At 35.0% G+C, this 26,039-nt stretch overlaps 2 protein-coding genes across 2 annotated transcripts; one reads left to right on the plus strand and one right to left on the minus strand.

The window, feature by feature from the left end:
- The first annotated feature begins 1,291 nt into the window (after positions 1-1,291).
- Positions 1,292-17,790, plus strand: LOC129799269 (putative polypeptide N-acetylgalactosaminyltransferase 13). The gene is made up of 5 exons (XM_055843014.1): positions 1,292-3,414; positions 7,529-7,698; positions 7,770-7,835; positions 10,837-11,539; positions 17,370-17,790. The coding sequence occupies exons 1-5, from the start codon at positions 3,128-3,130 to the stop codon at positions 17,758-17,760; spliced, it is 1,617 nt and encodes a 538-aa protein (XP_055698989.1). The 5' UTR covers positions 1,292-3,127; the 3' UTR covers positions 17,761-17,790.
- LOC129799267 (isoleucine--tRNA ligase, mitochondrial) lies at positions 17,778-24,588 on the minus strand. The gene is made up of 4 exons (XM_055843012.1): positions 24,227-24,588; positions 24,036-24,155; positions 21,660-23,966; positions 17,778-18,039 (listed from the first exon to the last, which is right to left on the minus strand). Exons 1-4 carry the CDS (start codon positions 24,416-24,418, stop codon positions 17,803-17,805), a joined length of 2,856 nt encoding a protein of 951 aa, XP_055698987.1. The 5' UTR covers positions 24,419-24,588; the 3' UTR covers positions 17,778-17,802.
- Between the last annotated feature and the right edge of the window lie 1,451 nt (positions 24,589-26,039).

Below are 26,039 nucleotides of genomic sequence, written 5' to 3' on the forward strand. Positions count from 1 at the left end.
GCTGTCTTCACTTAAAATCCTGTTAATATTGTCTTTTTTAATTTTGATTCACTTATAATTACAAATATTTAACTCAGAAAGTTAATTTTTATCTAAAACTTGGAGAGGAAGCATAAAGTTTGAGAAAAAATTGAAGAAGCTCACTAGATAATGTTTTTTTGGGGAGTGGGGGTCATCGAAGAACCGAAGTGGATATTTCTTACCATTTCATCTCTAGTCCAGTAACACAGCATAGCGTTTTATATAGGGGAATATGGTTTGACTGTGAATAGGATCGGAGGAACGTCTGTTCGAGAGGGAACCCCTATTGACACTTTTGTCAAAATGTTAAAAATTATTTAATGTATCTAGTAAAATATAAGTAATAACGTTTTTTCTGTAATATACCTTTTACTATAAACAGAGATGTTCAGATTTCGTATCCCAAATGGTACAGAGTAGGATGTCAATAGGTGCTGACACGAGTTCTTAAAGTGTCAATAGACGTTCCTTTCACCCTATTTTAATTTAAAAGTTTTATATTAACTTTGATTAATAAAATGGAATTTTTGTTTTAGGAAATGAGAAAAATTGAAAAAAAGGGTAACATAGAAATTAAGGGTACATTCCTCTACTGTACATATTTCTTTGAATATGAGCGGTAAAATCATGATTATGGAACAATAAGTACTGATTCTTGTAAAATGAAGAGATAAGAAGTATTCTTAGGGCAAATATCTATATTAAAATGCTCAATGTAACAAGTTACTCAGGTAACAATATTTATTTTTATTCTTCAAGAGCTGTTTTAACTTCAAGATCAGTTTACGTACACTACATTCTCCCTAATTCGGTTCTTTTAACCCTTTAACACACTAAGCCTACCAAGACCCGGTCAAATTGACAGTTTTAAAAACTTTTTTTTTTAAATTAACACATTTTGAAACGGTACAATGACGCTATCAAACTTTATGAATTTCTTAAAATTTGCATGTAGGATAAGTGTGCCAAATTTCGGCATAATTGCATGCAAGCGTCAAAGTCTTAAGTTTGAAATGTAATATTTTAAATTCAAATTGATTTTTTTTTATTCTTTCTTCTGAAAGAGTGTTGCTTGGAACCTTGTAAAGAGTTTACCGTCTTTATTTACTCTAAAATTATTCTTAATACGTTTTAAAATGAATAAAAATATAGACATGGCTTTGGTGCCCTATTTCGGCAACCCTTATTCTCATAGTTCCTTGCCCTTCGCGAATTCTTCCAATATCTTTTTCACGTCATCTCGTTTGTCGAAGCTACACTTTTTGTTATTCTTTTGCATTGTATAATCTCTAGAGTACGTAAAATCTAAAAGTTCATGGAAATTCGAGGAACAAAAAAGGTGGCCGAAATTACAAGCTGGCCGGAATTTGGCACACTTACCCTAATATATTTTTCAGTGTTTAAATTTTAATTTTCTTTTCTTTTCTAAGAAAAATTTGGTGAGTATCCTACTCTACCGGGGTCTGTTATTTGACCCAGCGCGCTAGGAAAAACGACCAACGACGGTTTAGTGTTAAGGACGAATGGGACACCGGTGTCCTAAAAATAGAAACTTTTTCGGACTATTTACAGAACAGTCAAAAAAATTTTTTTTTGTTTTTGGAACACCGGTATCCCACTCGTTCTTAAAAGGTAACCCACCGACCGTTTTTGGTGATTTTTCCTAGCGCACTCGTCAAATGACAGACCGCGGTTGGTAGGATACTCAACAATTTTTTTCTTTGAAAAGAGGAAAAAATTAGAATTTCAATTTAAGTTAAATCTTTAGGCTTCTTTATCTCAGAATTGGGAGGTATGCCTACAGTCCTCTAACGTTATTTATCTTTGAAATAATTATGCCAATACTGCACAAAACTATAAATTAACTCTTTACAAATTACATACGAAAAAAGTAAGTTTTATTACTTGACTTTTATGAGGGTTCTCTTAAGTTAAAATCACTAACTGAAAGTGATTGATCAGTATGTTAAGTGAAAAATGCTTATGGATTTTGCATATCGCTCTTTTAGAATTTTGAGAAATAAATGAGTGAATGTTTTTCTAATTTGCAATGACGAAGCCACTTCATCGCTTCTTATTATTGAATTTTAAAGCTCGTAATTCATTTATAATAGTACCCGTTTGACTAAGAGCTTTTAGCATGCAGCTTCTTCATTGGTGTCACAATCAAGGTCCCAAATCTCAAATTTCATATCTTTTCGCCAGACAGACATAACACATTCTACAAAATCTCAAATGCTATTTCCTTGTGCAAAGATTTTGTGAAAGCAATTTAATTTTTTTTGTTGATTTTATTTTTGCGAGCTCAATAATTGCTCAAGACGCTTCCCCATCAACACAATTTCTTCATAACATTATGGGCCGTTTTTTGATAAATTGCCACATTAACTCTTTTTTTGTGGTGTCTCCTCCAATCTTGACCAGTGGCACTGAAATGGCACTGGGGATCAGCAGTCAGTGGTGTCCGTTCAACAGCATACACATAACTAGCAATCAATATAAAATGAAGAGATGGAATAAAAGCTACACGAGCGGCGATCAGCGCGGTTCGGCACTAGAGGCACATAATTTAATTATTCAGTTATCGCAACACACTCTGGGCGAATGGTTGAAAATTCCGCGAAAGACCAGAAAATGGATTTTTCTCTTAAAACCAATTATTTGCAAGCCCCATAGCGCATATCATCTTATCAGTCGCCAACAATCTCAATCACCAATTGTGCTGAGGGCGTTCAATGGGAAAAAAAGCTCTGCAACTTTAATGTGATATATATATAGTTACTGTGAAAATGTGCTTTGTGCGCATTTGGGGGAAAAGTGTGTAAAAATAAAGAAAAAAAAATTGTGTGTATTAGTGTAAAAAGTGGCGTTTCACGGCTTCCCTAATCATCACTGGCGATACAAATTATCTCTATTTCCTTCAACATTTAATTGACTGTAGAAAATTGTACAGATTAGTTCTATACAAGCTCTTGCTGTGCTACAATTTTTTTTTCGGAATTACAAAAAAAAACAACACTCACGTTGTCGTGCTGAAAGATTACTTCCCGCCAAAAAAAATCAAGGAGACTATAATGCCCAAAAAACCAAATTAAATCCCATTGATATGCTAAGGCGAGTTAGATTGAGGTTTCTACACAGAAAATTGGGCTTTTTCGGACTTATAGCATCAACTTTGATATTTATCTTCTACACTTTGGCTATTCTTCCACCGGTTGAAGTCAAAATTCGCCGTAAAGCTATTCCTGTTCAACCTATACTCAATATCTCACAAAATGACTTCATTGACAATTCAGAGACTCTTCCTATTGCATTTGAAGAGCACTATTTCAATTTAAGTGCCAGCAATTCCTTCTCAAGTGGACGTAATATTCCAGACACGCGGCCACCCAGGTGATAACCCATGCTGTTTACTCTTCAATACACACGACAAAATTCTTTGGCAAAAGTTTCATCTTGAGCACAATTTCGTGATCACTGCAGAAATATTGGATACATGAAATTTGAGAAATTCAATTGGAAGTTGTTTGAAAAACTCTCTCGCATGTACCATGAAATCATAAAGATATTCTCAGAAATTATATTCACTCAAAACACTTTATTTATTGATCTGCTCACGAACAGTCAATATTAAAATAATTTGTTTTGTTCAATATAATAGTAAACTCTATTCAAAATTATACTTCTTTATTTTTAATTATTTTCAAAGGGGTGAATCATATGGAGAAACCCTTGTCGATTACTAGAGAAATGTTTTGAGACACATGAGGAAACGGTTTCGGTAGCTTGCATTTCTTTTCGATACGAGGTCCTCGGTTCAATACCAAGGGAATATTGGAGCTATCACATTTTGAAAAATCTGTTGAAGAGTGTTATACAAGAAAAAGTTCGAACTTTGGTTAACTACTTAAAAAAAAACACTATCAAAGATGAAAAATGACACTTTATGCAAGACAAAGAATATCCGTACGCCAGAACAAAAAGCCGTGGTGCAGTGGTCTAGCACAGGACACTTTGCGGAAGCATCCCGGGTTCGAGTCTGCCCTCGTTCAGTTTTTTTCTTTATTATATTACTTTTTTTCGCGTTTTATAATAATAATAATAATAATTCTAGCTCAACATTCCATAAAAAAAAACTAAGTCATCCCGGAACAGGAGTTCGGGACATCCATTATTATTTTTCTTATACGGTACGAGGTCGTCAGTGTCCCATGCCTCGTGAAATGAAGTGCAGTGAAGCTCACTGAATGCTATTCGAATACCTTAACTTTAGAAAAAAAATCCTGGTGGCATAAAGGAGGATTCGAACCAAGGATACTTGCATCATAAAGCGAGTACTCTACCACTTGACCCATTGAGTGCCCTCCCTTTTTCGAGTTTAACATAAACAATTTTTGAATACTGTTGTAACTAAAATCCAACACTCGAATCAACCAATCCTCGGATGAGGATCTCAGTGGCACAATTCACAAGACCGTTTTGGGCGGATGAGATCTCTAACTCGACTCTCACAGTTGTGAGTTCGAGTCCTGCCCGGTACAAATATCTGAATGTCCAGAAAAAGACATTTTTACTGTGATATTTTTTATTAATCGTATCGGAATACTTGTTACAATGTAATCATGTTATATATCCGTTATATTCAGTGATGGAAGAATCCTCTATGCCCAGGAGCGATTTCCCGCAGTGTGAATGCTTTCTTCTATGTTCCCAGATTTTTTGGGCAGAGGCGGTGTATTTTATTATGTTTCATCACAGTGAAAATGACTTTTTCTAAAATTCCGTTGTTTGCACTGGGCGGAACTTGAACTCATAACTGTGAGATTCGAGTCAGAAATCTCATTCTCCCAAGACCCAACGGACCAAGGATTGTAAATACAGTGCCCGCACTCTATTCCGGATCGGCGTAATCCGTGTGTTCAGCAATGCAAATGAATAAATTATCCTATAATGTTTTCTATAATAAATTAAGTATAATAGCATAGAATTCTCTAATTATGTCTTTTTAAGCTTCTTTGAAACGTTTATTCTGATTCTACAAAAAAAAACCTTGTATTATCTTTTCGAAACGTTAAACAAATTCAAAAAATCCATCTGGATTACGAAGTGGACATCTGTCATATTGTCTCTGAATCATCCGAATAACAAAGCGGGCACTGTATTTCTAGGGAATTTAATTGAATACGTATTCCGTATGAATTTTGACAAACGAATATCATGTCGGCTGAAGTATATTCTTAAATCGAAAACATTTAAACTTCTTAGAAATTCATAAAATGCTTCGTTAAACCCGAGAAATAAAAAAAAACCTCGTCAATAAGAATGGGATTGAGGCACCCGAGGCACCTTTTAATTTGTATTTTTGTTTCCTTCACACTAATAATAATAATAATTTAGGTGAGAATTAAGTTTAGTTTATGTTCTTCAATTTATTTTTCTTATATTTGTTTTGATCCTGTATGAAATATTCTTCGCGGAGTCAAAAATCTTTGAGAACATACTTTTACCGCTCGAACTCCACAGAAACACCGTTTAATCATTCCTTATGATAGTTTTTCAAAGTCGAATGTTAAAATAGCACTCGTACTATCAACCATATCAATAGAGCTCAGAATGATGTACGATCTGTTACTAGGTAGTTCCACGCTCTCAGACCGACATGCTCTCAGGGACTACTTCGAATGTTTTACTATGCTCTGACTGTGTCGAGAATAAGATATGGTATATTATTCTGGGAAAACCCTTATAGTGTTTCCAGAAAAAATCTACGGTTCGAGTGCTGTCATTTTCTGGAAGAATGGAGCACTCACGTCCCATTTTTGATGCATGAGGTACCATTCCGGTCCGGCACCTCTACGTAATCAAAATTGTTAATGTGCATCTGAAGGAAGTGGGAAGCTATCTGTTTATTCTATTCTTTTTCTTACATGAAGAGGCCGAAAGAAGTTAGGCCCTGATAGTCTCAAGACCTTCCTCTGAACGTTTTAAAAGATCATTTAATTATTTTGCGCCATTGATCATGAATAATCTTCTACGTGAAATACCTCGACCGAATAGAAAAATATTGGAAGCGTGGCTCACAGAGTCAAGTAATGTAGCCATTGAATCCGTAGTTGGTTCAAGATATTTCTGATCATCAGAGTATCTTCATGTCCCTGAAATTCGGCCAAAATCCGTATTTTCTATATTTTCTTTTGTTTTATTAAAAAATGAGTCGAACAGCCTAGCTATAGGTCTCCTATATCCTTCATTGATATGTGTTACATTTCCTATTGTTAATCGTGATGGCAATAAATCATACGTACATACAGGACTCGTTCTTATAAGTCTGAATCGGTTTCAAATGGTTATAAACCAGTAATGAATCCATAAGAAATGTTTGTCTTTCTTTGGACAATCTTTTGAGTGATTTAGGAATCGGTTCAAATCGGTTGAGAACCGGTAAACGGCAACTAAAACGGTTTTAACGAAAATAGTTTCTGTTGTCTCTGGTTTTGCGAAACAATTTTTCCGTTTCACGAAACTTTCTCCGGTAATTGACAATGGATTCTCTATATGAATTACCCCTTGATTAAATCTTAAACACACTTTTTGCCAAATAAAAATGCGTCATATTTAAAACGCTCACTTACAAAGAAGTCTTAAAATTCTTTTTGTTTATCTTAATTTATTCTTTTGTAAATTAACTGACAGTTATAATATAAATAATATATTTTACGGAAGTACACAAATCATTCGTGAGAATAAATGTGAATGGTAACAAAGAAATAAGAATGTCTAGAAAAATGTTACATATTAAATGAGCTATATAATCTGTAAAAAAAACCTATAACTTTTCCACAGATCTAACTTTAGTTCATGCAATTACAGTTTTTAAGATGATTGTCGTGGAAATCATCTTAAATAATAAATTACTACAATTTTTAAATGTTTTGTTTTATCGGTCGAATTTATTTATTCATATACCCTTATTTATTTAATAAAATAATCAAAAATTCATTTGTAATATGAGCTTAGAATAATTATTGTTAAAATTATTGCAAGACCTACGATTTTCCATTAAAATGAGTTAATAAAAAAATGTATTAAGGGATAAAATTTCAATAATTATTTGCTATTTCGAAATTCAGCAGCACAATTATTAATACTCAAAGAGAACAAACGAAATTTCAAAAAAAAATTCTCCTAATTCATATGTGATAAAAATTCTAATGAATTAGCAATAAATTATTCTAAATAGTTTCTCATTAGAATTCAATGGGCAAAAATATACGGAAAGATTGTGACGAATATGCTTGAAAGAGAGTGATAATTTATTATTATTAAATTACGTGGAACCAAATCTTGTTAACAGAAGCTCTATCGCTTAGAAATATTTTTCAGTATATAGCTCTAGATTTTATTGGATTACTGAAAAAAGAGTGTTCTGCAAGTGCTTCAACAATCATTAATTCCCCTTTTTAGTCAATATGCACTCAATTGATAAGTGTTATCTTGTTCTTTATAGCTGCAGAGTGAAGGAGTACGTTCTAAGTGCAAATAAAAATGTATCTGTGATAGTAGCATTTCACAATGAGGCCAAATCAGCTCTCTTAAGGACAATTTCCAGTGTAATCAATCGTACACCACCAGATCTGCTCCATGAGATAATCCTCATTGATGACTACAGCAAAAATAGTGAGAAAATCCAATCATTTTCTGCACTTGTGCATTTTATCATGGAAAATTCTTCTACCTCTTTATTTCAGCACTCAATGAGAACTCTCTAGGGGATATACCAAAAATAAAATTGTACAGAAACCAACAGAGAGAAGGTAAATTCAATATATTAAGAATTAAAATACATCGATCGTAAACTTCTTGCGGTAACAATTAAAAGTTCTCGTTAAAAATAATTTTTTTGACTAGTTAGGATCGTTAATAATTGAATTGCTCAGAGCAACAAACGTCTATCGTATATATATATGCATTTCCTTTTGAAAATAGTTTTTTTTTTAATTTGAGCGATAACATTAACAAAATTCAGAATCATTACACGCATAGAAAACATGAAATGAAGCAATTTCACTATAGACAAAAAAAAGATCTTCGCACCCAGATTTATAGCCGTAGGACCACAAATTTGTTACGTTATGGTTTTATCGGTTTTAGCTCAGTCAGAGATTTAAAGAAATTTGACGTTTTAAAATTTAAAATCTTTAGCAGAAAATACAATTCGGCTTTTGAAGGCTATGCTCCTTTCTTTGAGAATGATATGAGACTTTAGTTTAGATCTTTAGAAGAATACTACCGTAGATGCGGGAGACTTTGCGCCCCTGTTTTTCGTAAGCTTCTCGTTATAACTTTGAAACCGTTCGTTGGTCATGTCTACCTAAGGGTCAGGTCATACTATAATTTCAATTTCAACATTTGAACGCCTACCGGAAGTCCGGAAATACCGGAATTATTGCTTTCCTTTGGTATTTTTGGGCTATGGGGTCAAAATGAATATAAATGTGTATCGGGAAATTATCCTAGAAGAAGCTCCGAAGCCGTGAGTACACAAAAAATCGGTTAGAAATAGTGGAGATTTCAATAAGCTTCGGAACCATTACAGAAATCGCGCGTCAAAGATTGGCTAAAAAACAACGTTTCGTTTTTGATTTCCAGCGCACGTTTGCCACCACGGTCATCTAATTCAATGTCTCTCAATTTCCCCAGAAAGGGCATTTTGTTGGGCAATGTCATGACTAAAAAATACCAGAATATCTATCCGTTGAAGACAGCTCTTCGTCTTGAATTGGCTAACATTGCGGAGGCTCACTTTCCGTCAGAGCGCGATGCGTTCATTGATCAACATAGAGACCCGAGTAATAACTCGGGTCCCGGTCAAAATCCCGAAAGCCAAAATTCCGAATTCTTAAAAATAATCATAGCTACTCCGACGATAGCACCCGCGCTTGCTGGAGGCAAAGAGACATTTTCTGTGTCTTGGGAAATTATTCTGCGCATTATCCTCCGTATAATTACATCCCTTTCGCGATTTTGAACATTCGGAATTTTGGCTTTCTGGATATTAGCCCTTTCGGAATTTTGGCGTTTGAATTTTAGCTTTCGGGATTTTGGCTTTCGGGATTTTGGCGTTCAAGATTTTGGCTGCCTCCGCTATTACTCATATCAAAAGTAGTTTTACTTAAAAATTTAAATAGATTTTCAAATTTTGACTACTGGCGAGGCTAGCATTGCCCAATTCGACGTTTTCATGTCGTCCTGGACCATTTAACTGCAATGCGGATCATTGTCACTTTGCAATATCACTGGTTCGTGTCACTTAATCAATCGTCGGTTGCGTCTACCTCTGTCGTATCTGCATTTCTTTTGTGTCAGCATTTCGCGCAAGAGGGGACGTCTGTATTGTATCTTGCACCAAATGCAGATACAAAACAAATGCAGATACGACAGAGGTAGACGCAACCGACGCAATTTCAACCGCTTTTCATCAATGTATTATTCAACTTGATCAGTTATTTACCAGTTTTAATAGCCCTTACAAATTTCGTTACGTTACAATAACTCCCAACTCGTAATGAAGCTAACTAAACGTTTGATCAGGTTGACAATTTTGGTGCTTCGCCACATGAAAAATATGACGTTTCGGGTTTGAGGATACTCAAACTAGGGAAAAGTGCCCATGTTTTGCACGGTCCCAAGCTTTATAATTACTATTTTTTTCCTACGTTTCTGAATAAATTTGACTCCGCAATATAATTTAAAAATGGGACACTCTCCTAGTTTTTAAATTATGTGTGCGATGAGTCATATTTATTGAAAAATCTAGGAAAAATTTAGTCATTATAGAGCCTGGAACCGTGCAAAGCATGGGCACTTTCTCCTATATTCACTTCTCATTGCTTGTACCAATTCGATGGTGGAGACTCTTTCTTTCAAACCGCAAGACCAAATTTTCGGAAGTGGTTTTTTGAATTTCGGTCTGTCTCTTCGTCAGCTCAAGTGACACCCATTTTCTTTCTTTAAATTTTATCTAATGCACATAAAAGCTTAAAAATATCTTTCGAGCTTTGTTTACCGCCGCGTCAAGTTAATTTTATCGTTTTCAACCACACTGAGAGAAATCCGAAAAAGTTAAAATAACATTCCGGAAATGTTAATTTTACCCTGCAGTATTGATCCGAAAACGGTGTACATATTACCCTTTTTTGGTGTATTATGGGTTAAAGTTACCCTTCTTTCATGTTGATTTTACCCTTAAAAGGTGTAAAATTAACATTAAAAAATGTTGATATATTTTTACACCCAAAAAGTGTTAAAGTAATGACGAAAAAAAGTTAATCGCAGCCTCTTTTTTTCTCAGTGCAGTAACGCTTGTAGATCGGTGTCATTAAGGGTTTTTGGTCCTTCTGTCTCCGACCTTAAATTTACAATTGAAGCACAAAAATCTATTTTCACAAGTGATTCTTGATGTTTTATGTTAGCTGTACGCCTCTGTAACTAAATAATGTGCTTCAGTTGATCCTTCTCTCAAAAGCGTTAAAGCAGAACTTTCCGAAAATACTGTCTTTTTTCTAACAAAATCCGACATTTTCATTATTAGGAAAAAAAAATTTTTGAGTTGCGATATCTATTGGCATTATGATGGGATATTGTTAGGAGATACCTAACACGTACACATGTCTTTTTTATCATTTGTTAGTAAGGTATTTTTTCTGTGTTTTACTTCATCTTTTTTTAACTTTTGAACCGTTCAAAGTTAGGAATTTTTCCTCTAAGAATGTTGTCAATAAGAAAATTACTAACTCAAAAATAAATATTTTTAAGGACTCATTCGTTCCCGGAATATCGGTGCATCTCACGCCAGAGCTGAGTACATTGTATTCCTCGACAGTCACTGTGAAGTGAATGTTGGCTGGATTGAACCCCTCATCGACCGGCTCTCCTACCATCCAGGGGCTCTTGTGAGTCCCATTATTGACATAATTGATGCTTCGACGTTCAAATACCGACCTACAACAACCAATTTGAAAGCCGGCTTCGACTGGAGCTTACGCTTCAAGTGGATACCACGCTCTGATGAGGAATTGCAAAGCATAAAGGATGAGACGGCATCATTTGCCAGTCCAGCAATTTACGGGGGTGTTTTTCTCATTGCCCGAGAGTGGTTTAATCAACTTGGCGGTTTCAACAGCAATCTCGACATATGGGGCGGTGAATCACTAGAAATATCTCTCAAGGCTTGGATGTGCGGTGGTCAAGTGGAAATTGCCCCATGCAGCCGTGTAGGGCATGTGTTCAGGAAGAAGCATCCTTATGACTTTCCCCTTGGGAGTACTTATACCTTCTTGCGCAATTCCAAAATTATCGCCGAAGGCTGGCTCGAGGAGTACAAGCACTTTTTCTACTTTGCCCGCCCAAATGCTCAGGCCATCAAACTTAAAGACACGAATGATGTGGCTATCCTTAAGGAAAAACTTCAATGTCGAACCTTCTCCTGGTACCTTCAAACTGTCTTCCACGAGCTCAAGTGAGTATTTTTTCCCCCGCAAAACACAAAAAAACTCATATTTCGTCCATTTTCTCCGCCCTTGTGATAAAGTACCGAACATTCAGGGAATGAATACCTTCCATTGTGCCCTAATTTTTCTTCCACGTGACTCTGATTTCCCAATTACTCAATTAAATAATCCCCCTCTCCTAGAAGATTATGCTATTTTTTGTGCGTGCAATTCTCATTTAAAAAATATCCACACGGGCAATAGCTCACTTTTATAATGCTCCCAAATGCTATTAGTTTAATAAACATTCGCATCATAGCACAAATCCTAACCAGAAATGCCATTTAATGGGGAGTTTGTGGTAGATTTTTTACAGAGATTTCTAGCCAGAGATTGAAAAATTATGTGGGACTCTTTTTACTATCTCCCTGTTTATAGTTTTTTTTTTGTTTAGAATATTGCGTTTGCTGTGAAAGTTATTGCTAATTTACTTGCTACAAAAAATCTCTATAATTAATGTGATGAGATAAAGTCTTGAAACATTTGACGAGGAAAATGAATGTGCTTTCTTTGGATTAATATAAATATGCTTGGTTGGTATGACTAATTTTTTGAGATCATTTTACATGAATCATTTCTTATACAAACTATAAGAGATATCAACTTCCGTTTATCGATGACCCCCCCCCATAAATAACATTATCTCGAGATAGTTTTTCTTTCCCCGCCAATCTTGCTTTATTTTGAAAAAGAATTCTATGATTTTCTCTTCATGTTGTGGGATAAACCAAATGAACATTTCGTTCATGATCAGAAATAACGCCATTTTGAATTTTCAAACGCCAAAGTTCCAGCACTCTGGAAGGCTTATTTCTTAACCGTTTAAGCTCAAATTTGGTTTTTGTGAAAGGTCTTGAAATTGCCAACCCGATTGTATCGGTCCCAACCAGAAAAATCCCTAAAATTGCTTTATAAATTCTAAAATATTTTCTTTTATGGCCTCTACACATTGGGAGCAATTTTTTGTCAAAAATTACTTCCCGTCAAATCATTGCTCTACCTGCCGATTTTACTCGGAGGTTTTTTGAATTTTAACGGTATATTCTAGTACATTCAGAGAAAATCTGCAGATTCTCGGCAGAATTTCTCCCTAGAAAATCTGCATAACCTCCATTACTTCACAAAAATATTGTTAATTTATGAAGAAACTGTAGAAGTTATAAAGAAAATTGTATGCTCTGCTTAACAAGCATTACCGAGTACACATTTTAGATAAGTAAAAAAACTGCGAGCAAAAATACTAATTTCTTAAAAATCACCAATCGAATGATACAAAAACACGAAATTTTGGTCGACACTCTGTTTAAAGTTTTCACTTCACTTTTCTCTACTTGTAACACGGCGTCGCAGAATTCTTTATTTTATATAAACACCGTGATATCACTAAGAATAACTCTATAGAATTTTGCAAACTTCAGTGAAAAATTTTTCCATCTCTTCTGACACATCTTGTCTGGAAAGTCTGGAATGTAGAAAAAATCTACAGAATATCTACAGAAATTCATCAGAGATTCGTCATAAATCTGCCGAAATATTCTGACGAATTTTGTCCCAAGCCCAAATAAAATTCGTAAGAATATCTACAGAATTTATCTGCAGATATTCTGTAGAGGTGTAGATTTTCTCTACAGAAATCTTAAAGATATCTGCAGATATTATTTGACGGGTTTTTTGAAGGAAATTCCCTGCAGCGTTGTAGGGGGAAACGTCAAATTTCTGTCAAAAACGCAATTTTTGACGAAAATTGCTCCCAATGTGTAGACGCCTTTACGGTACAGTAGGATACAAGGGGTGACCCTTTCCAATAATTCGTTCACTTGTTCGTTCATCATTTTGTTTTGATTTTTTGGATTGAGACAATATTATTCAAAGGTTTTAAAACAGCTTTATTGATTTTCGTAATCCTAATAATAGATACCACAAATTTGTAACTCCGAAAATGTCACGATTATTTGTTAACGAATTTTTATCTCTAAAACGTGTATTTTTTTTCAAAAATATTATTTAATTTTCGTGAAGAAATCGTGTGGCATTTGCAAGCGAGATATTGTAAAATCACGATTATGCTTTTGCATGTAACATATGGGAAAGATAAATGTAGCTCTTCACGATTTCATTTAATTTTACAAATTTTCAAGATTTTTGATCAAATATATCTTAGCCCAGGAATTAATCACACTCCTGCAAAAAATATCCTAGATTCATTTATCCTTATATCTTGCAATCGTCAATAAGAATGAAATTTATATAGATTCGAAATAATAAAAAAAATGTTCTAAATATTTAGCTTTGGATACCCAGAGTCTCAAAAGATGCGAAAGCGATCAAATTAAAGTTATTTAAAGGTTTATATTGCCAAGGAGACCAAGGGAGTAACGAACGAGCAAAGAGCAGAAAAGGGCCATTGTACCCTTTATACCATATTCTAAATAAAAATAAATAAATAAATAAATAAATAAAAAAACAAAAAATATTTCGAACTAAGATTTCGCAGGGGTACTCTGTAATTCTGGCAATGCAATATGATATATTTCGCTCGAATCTCAGGAGAGCTTTTTCGAATATGCGATTCTGTAGCCTTGACATTACCATTTTAGCTCACGTGGCATTGGCAGACAAACAAAACATTTTATTAAACTAAATAATCAAGGTGGACTGTAGTTAGATAATATCATTAAGCAAAGAAATTTCATTAAAACATTAATGAAATGTATTTTCGAACTCATGTGATATGAGAATAAAAGCTCGATTGACATTGTCAGATTTCGAACTCACATGTGTCAATTTCACAATAATTATAATTCACCTAGGGGAAATGCTTCTAATTTTGTCCAGTTTCTTATTTTGGACACTTTGAGGATAACATTGGACACTAAAAATAAATTGATTAAAATGATGGATTTTTATTCCAATATTTGATGAATAATGAATTATATCTAAATATTTGTTCCTTTTGGAATATTTTAACACTAAATACGTTAAAATTTGAATATGATTTGAGTTGAAATTGCTTTGTTGAAAATTCAGTGTGAGCAATTGCTTACGAGAAATATGACAGAACTTCGTGGCTTACTTCAGTCTTATTTAGTTTTGGTGAAGTACTAACAAAGTTTGTTCGCTGTTTTTGAGTGATATTATTGAATATTCATTGAATATTGTGTTGATTCACGTTACTGATGATTTGTACATTTGACCTGAAGTGAGATTTGCCTTGTGAATTATATTTTTCGTGTGAAAAATGGGAAATTTTTTAAGACATTCACCAGTGAGGTGATGATTCTTATTTTGGACAGGTGTTTTTCTCACGAAATTTCGTGAAGTTTTAGCTTTTGTGATGACTAGGTTGGACAAATGCCTGGAGAAATGAAGGAGCATCATCTCTACGAAAGAGATGCAGTGAGAAATGCCTTGAAAGGCTCCCGGAAAGGTCAGGGAATGAGCGAATCCGCACGTACTTGGAGTACCGAAGTCAACTCACTTTAATGAATGATATGGAAAGTTTCTGGGCTTCTTGTGACATTCCACGTTTCCCTTACATGACCAGGAAGAGGACTTGGTAAGATTGGTTCATGAAATGAAGAACAATGGGCATCCTGTTGAGGCGGATTATCTGTCCAAATTTACAGACAAGTTGTAAAAATTAATAACCAAATTGTCCAAAATAAGAGTCAAATTCACCTCTACATATCAATTCATTTTTAAACGTATTAAAACTAATTTTAGTAAAAATGAGATGATAAATAGCTTGCCAAGTTTCTAAACAATCCTTCTGAAAAGAGAGTAACAAGAAAAGTCAATTAGTATTGAAAATATGGCACTTCAAACTTAGGATATCGATGCTTATATGCAGACTGTCCAAAATTAGAAGCACTTCCCCTATAGGGCATTTACACCGAAAAAATCGCCTTTACTGGCTAGAAAAGCTTCTTGTTGAACAATATGAGCTTTCGAAAAAGCCCAAAATCATTCAATTTGGAAATAAAATGTATTTATAACAAATTTTTAAAAAAATGTAGAACAAAAACCAATATTAACACTTCAAAATAATTTTTTGGGAGGAATTTAGGAAAGCTTTTAATCAATTTTTCCTCAAACTTTCCACATCTGGACCCAAAATAATCAAAATTGGTGCAGTATTAGTTTGACTAATTTTTGAAAAATACTTGTCAGACAGACTTTTGAGGCTATTTGGCGTTCGAAAAACGTTTCTTTGGGGGATAAATCATCTAAAAATATTTCCCTCAAATATCAAATGACACAATTTCAAATTTGCTCCCCCTTTCCCCTTTCTTACTAAAATCCTAGCTAAGCTATCGAATATTGCAAGTTGAATTAATATTTTTCAAAATGTGAGACTAAAATAATTTTTAAAATATAACAAAAATACAGCGTTTAATATTAACCTTTCGGATAAGTTTTTGATGTTGTCTATATCGACTTAATGATAATGATCTTGAACATTCTTTATAATGGTTTTTCAAGGTTAATGGTTAAACGCGCTTAAACTCTTGAGAATGAGTGTTCTGCGTTTTTGACTTTTTCGATAAAAGGTAAAATTTAGAATTTCGAACAAAAACCCAATTTAGAATTTATATAACGTTCTTAAAACTTTTTAAAGTATCACTTAAGTAAATCTTAAAAATGCTTTGAAATATTATAAAATTGTCAAAGTTTGAACTTTCAAATTAATTGATTCGAAATTCTAAATTTTACCTCATGATAAAGTCACGATTTTTACAATTTCACAAAGCTACTAGGACTCCAATCGTTCCAAAACTGAAGTTTTTCCATGAGAAAAGACATTCCAAAATCCGTTTCGAAAGCCAAAAAAATCTTTTTTCTTCTCGTTTCATCCGCGTGATGGCTAAAATACGAATTTTCTGTTCGAATTTCGAAGTGTTTCGAGTGTCGTCAACATGTGACGGTTTTTACATATTTTTGAAGAAAAAAAAAAAAACCATACCAATTCCTTCATAATCCATGAGTAACTCCATTAACATATTCTCAGAGTGATATTTCATAAATTTCATCAAAATTGTGCGAAAATTTTATTTGAGAATTCGAAGTTAAGTTTGATTTCTTTGAATATCAACGATATTTTGTGCAAATAAGAAAATATTTACCTTTTAGTCGAGGCGCGCAGAATGAAACTGCAGCTGTGAACACACCTACTTGCTTCACTCACAAAGTGTGCTTGGTATTCGAAAAATTGAAACATAATTTCGAATTTTAATACAGAAAAATCCCGCACAGTTACAACAGTTTACAAAAAGGCTGTCAAAAGAGTTGCTTGCTTTATTCACAGCTGGAATTTAAAAATTCGAAGATCGGTTTCGAAAGTCATTTTTACTTCTCATTTCATCCGCGTGGTGACTAAAGTATTTCCTGTTCGAATCTCGAAGTGTCGTGAATGTTCAAATGTATTTGTTGTGAGGAAAATCAAAGCAACAAGGCTAATTTCCTTACAATTCTCCTCATAATCAATTAAGTCACTCTGTTAAAAGCTTCTTACTTTTGTACGAAAACTTACTTTGAAAATTCGAAGTTAAATTTAAATTCTTCGAACATAAACGACCTTTTGTGCAATTTTACTTTTTAGCTGAGACACTTTTAGAGAATCAAACTTTGGCTGTGGACACTGAGAACACCCAATTTTTCTGAAATATTTAGTCAATTCAAAATCCGAAATTACGAATAATTACCTATTTTTTATGCTAATTCAAATGTAAAGTTGAAAGTCGTCTCTTTAAAGTTGAAACCAAGTCAATGATTAAATTAAAGCAATTTGCATTGTTGCAGACTTCCCAACGAGGAGCACATTGCTTTTGGGGAGTTAAAGCATGGGGACCGTTGCCTATCTGTGAGCATCGACGACAGTCGCCAGAGACATGTTCAACTAGCTAATTGCTATGACAATCCAGAAGCCACAAAATGGGCACTCCACAACTACACTGGTGCACTGAGTCCTGACTCTGGAGGATGTGTCAATGTATTCCAGAGTTTAGTGGTTTTGGAGTACTGCCGAAATTCATCGGCACAGAAGTGGGTGCGCAATGGGGGCAATTTAATTCATGCTTCAACAGGGAAATGCCTCGAGAGCCTCATTGGGCCAACTGTGGCCGTTTCCCCGTGTCGTCCTGGATCTCAGTCTCAACTCTGGCACTTCTCCGTGGAAGTCCAGCAGCAATAATTTAAAAAGAAAATACATTTTGAAAGATAATTGTCCTACCTTTTATTTTTCTGCTAAAGTGCGGTTCTTTGTTCTTAAGACACTTTCACAGCGATGACATACGGATTCACCTGGATTGATGGCAAATCTGCGACAGCGAGGACAAAGAGGAGAGTTGTGAGTATCCAGGAGAATTTTAAAGTCTCCATTGTGATCCATTTTAGTCAATTTGACTCGCGAAACTTGCATTATTTCGCTCAATTCCGAATCATCCTCTTTGCCGTCAGGTTCTTGGAGTTTCTATTTGAAGAAATAAAATTACATTTGAAGCCACGTTACCTTGAAAATCTGTTTTTATGGGAGATTCTTATCAGGTGAGGATCTTTTTGTTTTTTTTTTGTCTTTTGCAGTTTAATAAATATTCAAAACATCAGCGTTAAGCTCAAACACTGAGAGAAATCCGAAAAAGTTAAAATAACATTCCGGAAATGTTAATTTTACCCTGCAGTATTGATCCAAAATCGGTGTAAATAATACCCTTTTTACGTGTATTAGGGGTTAAAGGTACCCTCTTCCATGTTAATTTTACCCTTAAAAAGGTGTAAAATTCACATTAAAAAATGTTGATATATTTTTACAACTAAAAAGTGTTAAATTTCTGAAGAAAAAATGTTAATCGCACCCTCTTTTTTTTCTCAGTGAAAGAACATATTAGCCGGAATTAGAAATAAGGTAGCTTTAACTATATTTTAGAAAAAAAATTCCCTGAATACGATCCATAATATCGGCTTCAGACCTAAGGCTTAGCTATATGGCTTAACTGCTCTAATTTCTTATCAATCCCAAATTTTTGGAAAAAACATAACTTAGAATTGGATTATTAAAGATAAATGACCTGTTAGGCTCTCAAAAAATATTAATAAAATTGCTCGCTATATAAGATTTTGAGACCTTCGGGAACTCTGAAGACCGCTTAAGGATCTTATCATATAGACATAGAGTTTCATTAAACGATACAATATTTTTTAATATTGAATATTCATACGACTACCACTAGGGGCGCTGAAATCTAAAAATCGATTTTGAGAAATTCGATGTGGAATATCCTGAAATCTCTATTTCAAAATTCGATGAAATTCAATTACCGTCGTTGCTGGTGACTGTACTTTTTTCGTTCTTTTTCAACTTCACCCTTCAAAGATGGATAGTTAAAATTAAAGGAGGGAGGTAAATGGGTATAATACTTGTATTCAGTTTTCGGTGAATGGATTTTGTGCCACTAGAATCTATTTCATCAAATTTTAGTATGTAAAAAAAAAAGAAAATAGGCTTGCATTTGGGATAAGATGCGGGTGACTTTGCACTTTTTAATAAATATTAAAAAATCAACAATTTCTAATAATAAACTACAATGAAGGTCTAACATCGCAAGTTCATAAAACTACCGCTAGAAGCGCTATTATTAAAAAGAAAAATTTTCAATTTTCTAAGTTAAATAACTCAAAAATTCCTTCGTGCATCGGGCTGAAATTTTAGTATGTTGTAGCCGCTGATTATACCTATCAAACAAAAAAATACCTAAGTCGATCGATAACCCCTGACCCGAGCTATAAGGGGTCATAGTTCGAAAATTGACCGGTCTCTATCTCCGGTTCTAACTAACGTAGCGACCTAAATTTTACCTTTTTGGTTTCGTCTCGATGAGCACTTTCAGATGAAAGTTCGAAAACTCACCACAGGTGGCGCTGAGATAGCGTCAAAATTCAAACCCTTTTTTTCTCAAAAATGCCATAGTGCAAGTTAATCAAATTTTAGAGTGTTGTAGTGTAATGCCCAAGACACACTTACGACTTAAGCCGAGAGATGACTTAGTGGAAAATGATGGAAATGTAGTCTGACCATTATTTCTAGTATAATTACACTAAGCCGTTTCTCGGCTCATCCTCAGGTTTGTCAAGGTCCTAAGCTACAAGGTTTCCGAAAAGTAGCGTAGGTTCGCAGTGGTTAAATTAGAACCGAAGATATGAAGGGCCAAATTTCACGAAATTCAAAACGCCATAACTCCGGTCCAATATGACCGATTTTTGGGCGTAAATTAAAGGTCTCGCAAAGAACTGCAATTTTCTAGAAGATTTGAACTTCGTAGGGCTAACACCGGGGGCGTCACAATCGAAAAACCAATTTGCATAACACATTTTCCTTAATTATCTCGACACGTGCTTAACCGATCTTAATGATTACTTTGACATAATTGTAGAGGACATTTGTCTCTATATTTAGTCCATACATCATTTTTCGATCAGATAATGCGACCTGTCCGATTTTGTCGTTTAAGTGTGAAAAAATTGTTTTTTCCCATAATAACGCTTTGAAACCACTCAGATGCCAATTTGACTACTTCTTATCAACCAAGACACTTAAAATAGGGTTTTAAATGGAAGGTCTCACAAAATACAACAATTCTTTGATATAGTTGAAGTTCATCAAATGAACACTTGGGGCGCTCTGGGTGAAAAAACGAGTTGAGAAACAAACAACCTCGCTTATCTTGGCTTCTGAGTAATCGATTAGATCATGTTCTATGGCAAAATTATAGAGAACATTATGGTCTACATTTCACCCATATATCACTTTTCTGTCATTCCATCCAAATCTTTGATATTTTGGTTTAACCCTTTAAGGACGATTGGAACACCGAAGTCCCATAAAGAAAATATTTTGTTCCTGACTACCTAAAGTTATTTTTTCTTATGTCTGTACACAATTGTAAAGTAGAAGGTTGAAGGAATCTAGAATATTTTTTGCAAGTCTCTAGCAATTTGCTGTGTAGTAAATATTTAAGCTCAAAAATGGTGAATTTTTAAATTCTCAAAATCATAATTGATTTTATTTATTTTTTATACTTCCAATTTTTTTTAAGCAAAACCATTTTGGCAATGAAAACTACAATACTCATACGTAATATTCTACATTAAAGCGAAAAATATTATTCATTGGTATTGTCAGAAAAATTACTTAAATTTTTGGGCTATTTTTGTCCCTATCGTTCATAGAAGCTCAAAATACACCCAATCAGACTCTGTTAGACTTTCCAAGGTTAGATGTAAGACTTATCATTGATTATGTTTCCCAGTTTAATGTTTATTGTTGATTTTCAATATGTAAAAAAATGTCTCGTCGTTAAAGGATTAAAAAAAATGTATAATTTCAGGAATTTGATTCAAGATAATTGAATGGCGTTCCCCAACTTCAGCTCTAAATCGAATTTGCACGCATTCTGAGTTCACACACATTAAGAATCTCACCTAATCTGATCTAGGCTAATCACTAGCTTTCGTCCTTGGATACTTATGTATGTATGAAAACCACTTGATATCGGATTTTCGAACATCAAAGTTTAACAACTTTGAAGGGCCTATTTTTCAATCGATTTGCTTAAATTTGGATTATTTTGAAAGATCTTGAAATTTCCAACTCGACTGCATCAGATTTAATCGGTCATGAGTCGGTATACCATCCTTAATTGATGTATCTTTTTCAAATATTTTTCAACTTTTTTTTTTCATTTGTTCAAAAGCTTATGACACGGCTAGAGGCCAAACGGTAAGAGATATTACCTTCCAGTTTTTTTTCCTTTTTCCCCTCTTCTAATTCCAAAACCATTCTTTTTTTTGTTTTTAGAAACAAGGTAGTCGAGGTTAATATTTCATCCTTAAAGACCATGTTCGATAAACATTTCGATATCGAATTTTCGAATTTCGTCAAAGTTTAACCTTGGAAGGTCTATTTTTCGACTGATTTGCTTAAATTAGGATTTTTTGGAAAGATTTTGGATTTTTTTTGAAAACTTCAGGCTCTTTGGACAAAAAGATTCTCACTTTACTAAAAGCTATAAGGTAAGAGCAATTTATCCATCTTACCTTTAAGCATTCGAAATCGATGGGATTGCATTGAATTTCAATATTCAATTTCCAAGTATTTGTCTGGGTGGTTAATTTGTTGAGTGCCTCCTTGACAGTGAGACATTTCTCAATGACCTCCCTTGCCTCGGTGCCCTCCCAAGTTGCTGGAGGAATGCCAATTGGTTGCCGGTAGAATGGGACATGAGTTTTGCAGTGGCTCCAGCATTCTTCCACAAGAAATGGCACAATTGGCCACAGAGTCTTGGCCAAGATGAGAAAACACGCATTCATTATCTGCTGAATCCTGCTGTGTTCAGCATCACAGCCACAGTAGAGTCGGTCCTTGGACAAATGAAGATACATGCTGGACACATCGTTGGCCATAAAATTCAGAATTGCTGACACGATGCGATTGTACTCGTATGAGTCGTACATGGTAAAAATTGAATTATGAAATTCACTGACTTTGCCCAAGAAGTATCTGTCCAAATACGAATATTTGGTTAGATCTTCAGGGAAGTCACGTTTGTCCATTTGTCCACAAATTCCAATCAAATACCGGAGAATTCCTCGGATTTTTTGGACACTCTCAGCCGAGGCTTGGAGGATGTTTTCACTGAGATGGATTGATGTGTGTTGGGTGCCATGGGCTGCAATCCACCATCGAAGGGTGTCCACTCCGTGTTTCTTGACAATGTCCTTTGGATGAATGACATTTCCCAGACTCTTGGACATCTTCTGACCCTTTTCATCGAGGACAAAGCCATGGACAAAGATTGCCTTGTAGGGAGATTGGTTTCTCAAGGCGACACTTGTCATCAGGGAGGAATGGAACCATCCCGTGAACTGATCTATTCCCTCAAGATACAGATCAGCAATTTTAGCACCTTCTAGGGCATACGACCAAGTTATTCCCGAATCAAACCAAATATCCAGGATATCTAAGCCTTTTACCAAATCTTTGGGATTTTTCTCGCTTTCCGGAAGCAATTCTTCTACAGATTTCTCCCACCAAAAATCAATATTTCCATTTTTCAGCGTTTCTTGGCATATTTTCTCAAGAATCTCCCTGGAAGTCACGACTTCTTTGGAGGATTTTCTGTAGAAAACTGGGATAGGGACACCCCAAGCCCTCTGCCTCGATATACACCAATACGGTCTCTTTTGCAATTGAGTAACCAGGAGATTTTTACTCACTGCCGATGACACTCTGGGGAATATCTTGATTTTCTCAACCTCCTCAATGGCTTTCTCTTTAATCTTATCAGTATTGATAAACCATTGATCACTAGCACGAATAATGATGGGCTTTTTTGTCCTCCAGTCAATGGGATAAGCATGAACAATCTCCCCAAGATTAACTATCAAATCTCTAGTCGCAATAAAATCGAGAATTGCTTGAGTTCCTTCGCCCAGAACGTCCTTTGAACGCAGGAAGTCTGGGGAATTGTCTGTGAAATTTCCAAGTTCGTCAACAAAGCACTCTGTGGGCAGTTTGTTTTGCATCCCAATGAGAAAATCCTCAAATCCGTGAGCAGGAGCCGTGTGAACAAGGCCCGTTCCTTTGGTTGCGGACACATGGGAGGCAGGGACAAAGGGTAAGTCCCGATTTTCTAACACCGGATGCTCATATCTGAGCCTGGGAAAAAGATCCACTGGGATTTTCCCAAAGATCTCAATCGGATTCGGGAATAACCCTCGGGATTCTTCTAGCAAATCCGAAGCTACAATGTAGCAATCAGAAGACCCTTCCATCCCAATCAGAGAATAATCCAATTGATCATTGAAGGCAATTGCCTGATTTGAGAGCAATGTCCAAGGAGTTGTTGTCCAAACCAAAGCCCATAACCTCCTTCCCCTCGTTAACTCCTCAAAATCCTTCAAACCAGAATTTATCCTGAATCTCAGATAAAGAGAAGGACTCCTAAAATTGCTATCATACTCTAATTCCGCCTCTGCCAGGGCAGTCCTCGAAGATGGTGACCAGTAGACAGGCTTCAGATCTCGATAAATCAATCCAGACGTGTACAAATCAAAGAACACCCTCAATTGATTGGCAATAAATCCCGGAGAGGTAGTTTTGTAGATTGCATCCTCATTCCCCCAATCCGCAACCACTCCCCAGGCTTTAAACCCAGCCTTTTGCTTCTCAATTGTCTTCAGAGCAAATTCCCTAGCTTTTTTCCTAATTCTTACAGCGTCTGATGAGGAATCTCCTGCCAGAGCCTTCAGCTCAATTGGCAGCCCATGGCAATCCCATCCCGGAATATAATGTACCCTTCTCCCACGGATGATATGTTGGTGAATAGTCACATCCTTCAAGACCTTCAAACAAAACGCCCCACCTAAATTTCCTCTTCTATCGCCCTTCCCGGAAATAAAAAAAAAACCTACCTTGTTGATGGCATGTCCCATGTGGAGATCCCCATTCGCGTACGGTGGTCCATCGTGAAGGACAAATGCCGGTGACTTGAGATTCTCATTCTGCCATCTGTACAGTGGCTGGAAGCAGTGCTGAAATACAAAAAATATTCTCAGATCCGGGAGAAAATGGAAATCTTCAGGAGGTAAACATCTTCCCTAACCTCATTTATTCCACTCTCAATTGCACTCCGCTTTTTGGCGTCCAATCGCGCAGGGAATTGTGTCTTTGGCAGATTAATAGTATCTGTGTATTTCACTTTTGGTATTTCTTCACATTTTGCACTAAAATAGCGATTATGTCGCAAATTTCTGATGATTTTCCCACAATTAATCCTGCACAACATGCACTTCATACTTGCGAACTTTACCGAAGTTTCTACTCGATTTTACAAAAATATTCAAACTGGCCGTTGATACACAATTATATTTCCAGCTCGACAAAAATTGTCGTGCAAAAACTTGAAAAACATTTTCAATTTCAAACAAAACTAACAAGTATTCAGTCCTTAAATAGTAAAAGAAATCAGTTTCTGAAGTCATAAAAACAGTTTAATCGTGGACTTAATTGTTGTCCTGCAGTCAAAAAAAAAAACCATGATAAGCCTAATTTAGCTTATACAGAATGTGATTCAGTCATTGAAAATTCCAAGGGGGAGATATTAGTCGAAAAATTGTGTACACAACTTCCAGCACTTCCTGAATTTATATGGAAAACGTCAAAGACTTCCACACTACCGGAAGTGTCATAGGTGATTTCCAGCACTTCTGCACTTCTAAGCACTTTCAGGCACTCTTTCTGGCGTTTGAATTTAAAAGAAACAACTAAAATCTAATGTGAATTTTCTTCAACAGCTGGATTATTATTCTTGACTTTCTTCGATATCGCAATTGCATTTTAATTCAACTGAAAACAGAATCTCAATTTTAATCATTTCTCTCGAATGGTTGATTTTTATAATAAATCTGGAAAAGTTGTTCATGCGGAATTGTTCTGAAAGCGTCAGTGAATTTTTGAAAGGTCCAAGTATGGACTTCCACGGAAAATCATTTTGGGCGTTTTTTTTATCATATTGTAGCTCTCAGAATAATTAAAAGATGTTCTGGAAAATTTCGAAATAAGGATTTATTCTTCGAAAGATCAACTCAATTTCAAACGGCCTGTAGCATTGATGAAGATATTTTGAGTATCCTAATGGAAGAAAATTTATGCATAATATTTGAAAAGATTGTTAAAATGTTGGAAAACAATAATTCGACTGTATTTCGTCATTTTCAACATACTGGATACGTTTCCAAGACTGATACATGAGTTCCACATTTTTTTCGACTGAAATGCTTAAGGTGAATCGAATGAATGTGGCCATTTTTCTCCTCGTTTGGTTACGACAAATAATCTTTCTTTTGGATCGATTCGAAACAACTGATGGAAAATTGATCCAATACAACAGCATACAGTCGAAAAGGTCCTGAAGAAAACAATCAAGCCTATTGGAAAAACATATCTTCATCTCACGATGGTGATGTTGGAAATTTGATGAGATTTCAGGGAAATTGTTTAATTTAGGCTACCTAAACTCGACGAAAGAATCATAGAAGAGAAGAACTGAAAGCATTTTGTTAATTTCGATGAGTATTTTTTTAAAGTCAGTTTTTGGGTAAAAGAAAAAGCATAATTTTCGAAGGCAATAACGTGAAATTACGTGACTCATAAACGACGTTGTCAAAGTGCCAAAGGGGTTGTAGTGGGAAATTCTTCAACACCTAAAATAATCTTCATTAATTGATCCTTCCCATCAGCATTTCTTCCAATTTCTATTGAATAGTTACAAGATACAAAAACATTATAACCTTCCTAAAAGCTGCAAAAAAACTACCTTTCGATCTATCTTCAAGAAAAATGGTTCTTTTCCTTAAAAAATGGAATTAATATATCTTTTGAGGACAGCTGTTAGGATCAATTGAGACTTATATCAA

Source organism: Phlebotomus papatasi, chromosome 1 (assembly GCF_024763615.1).
Source record: "Phlebotomus papatasi isolate M1 chromosome 1, Ppap_2.1, whole genome shotgun sequence".
NCBI lineage: Eukaryota > Metazoa > Arthropoda > Insecta > Diptera > Psychodidae > Phlebotomus > Phlebotomus papatasi.

Bases quoted from the DNA above. Each gene is read 5' to 3' on its own strand.
- LOC129799269 (XM_055843014.1), top strand. From the start codon at position 3,128: ATGCTAAGGCGAGTTAGATTGAGGTTTCTACACAGAAAATTGGGCTTT. The intron at 7,836-10,836 runs GTAAATTCAATA...AATATTTTTAAG, and splicing joins CAGAAACCAACAGAGAGAAG to GACTCATTCGTTCCCGGAAT. The intron at 11,540-17,369 runs GTGAGTATTTTT...GCATTGTTGCAG, and splicing joins ACTGTCTTCCACGAGCTCAA to ACTTCCCAACGAGGAGCACA.
- LOC129799267 (XM_055843012.1), bottom strand. From the start codon at position 24,418: ATGAAGTGCATGTTGTGCAGGATTAATTGTGGGAAAATCATCAGAAAT. The intron at 23,967-24,035 runs GTAGGTTTTTTT...TTTTGTTTGAAG, and splicing joins TGGGACATGCCATCAACAAG to GTCTTGAAGGATGTGACTAT. The intron at 18,040-21,659 runs GTAAGATGGATA...TTCTTCAAATAG, and splicing joins TCGATTTCGAATGCTTAAAG to AAACTCCAAGAACCTGACGG.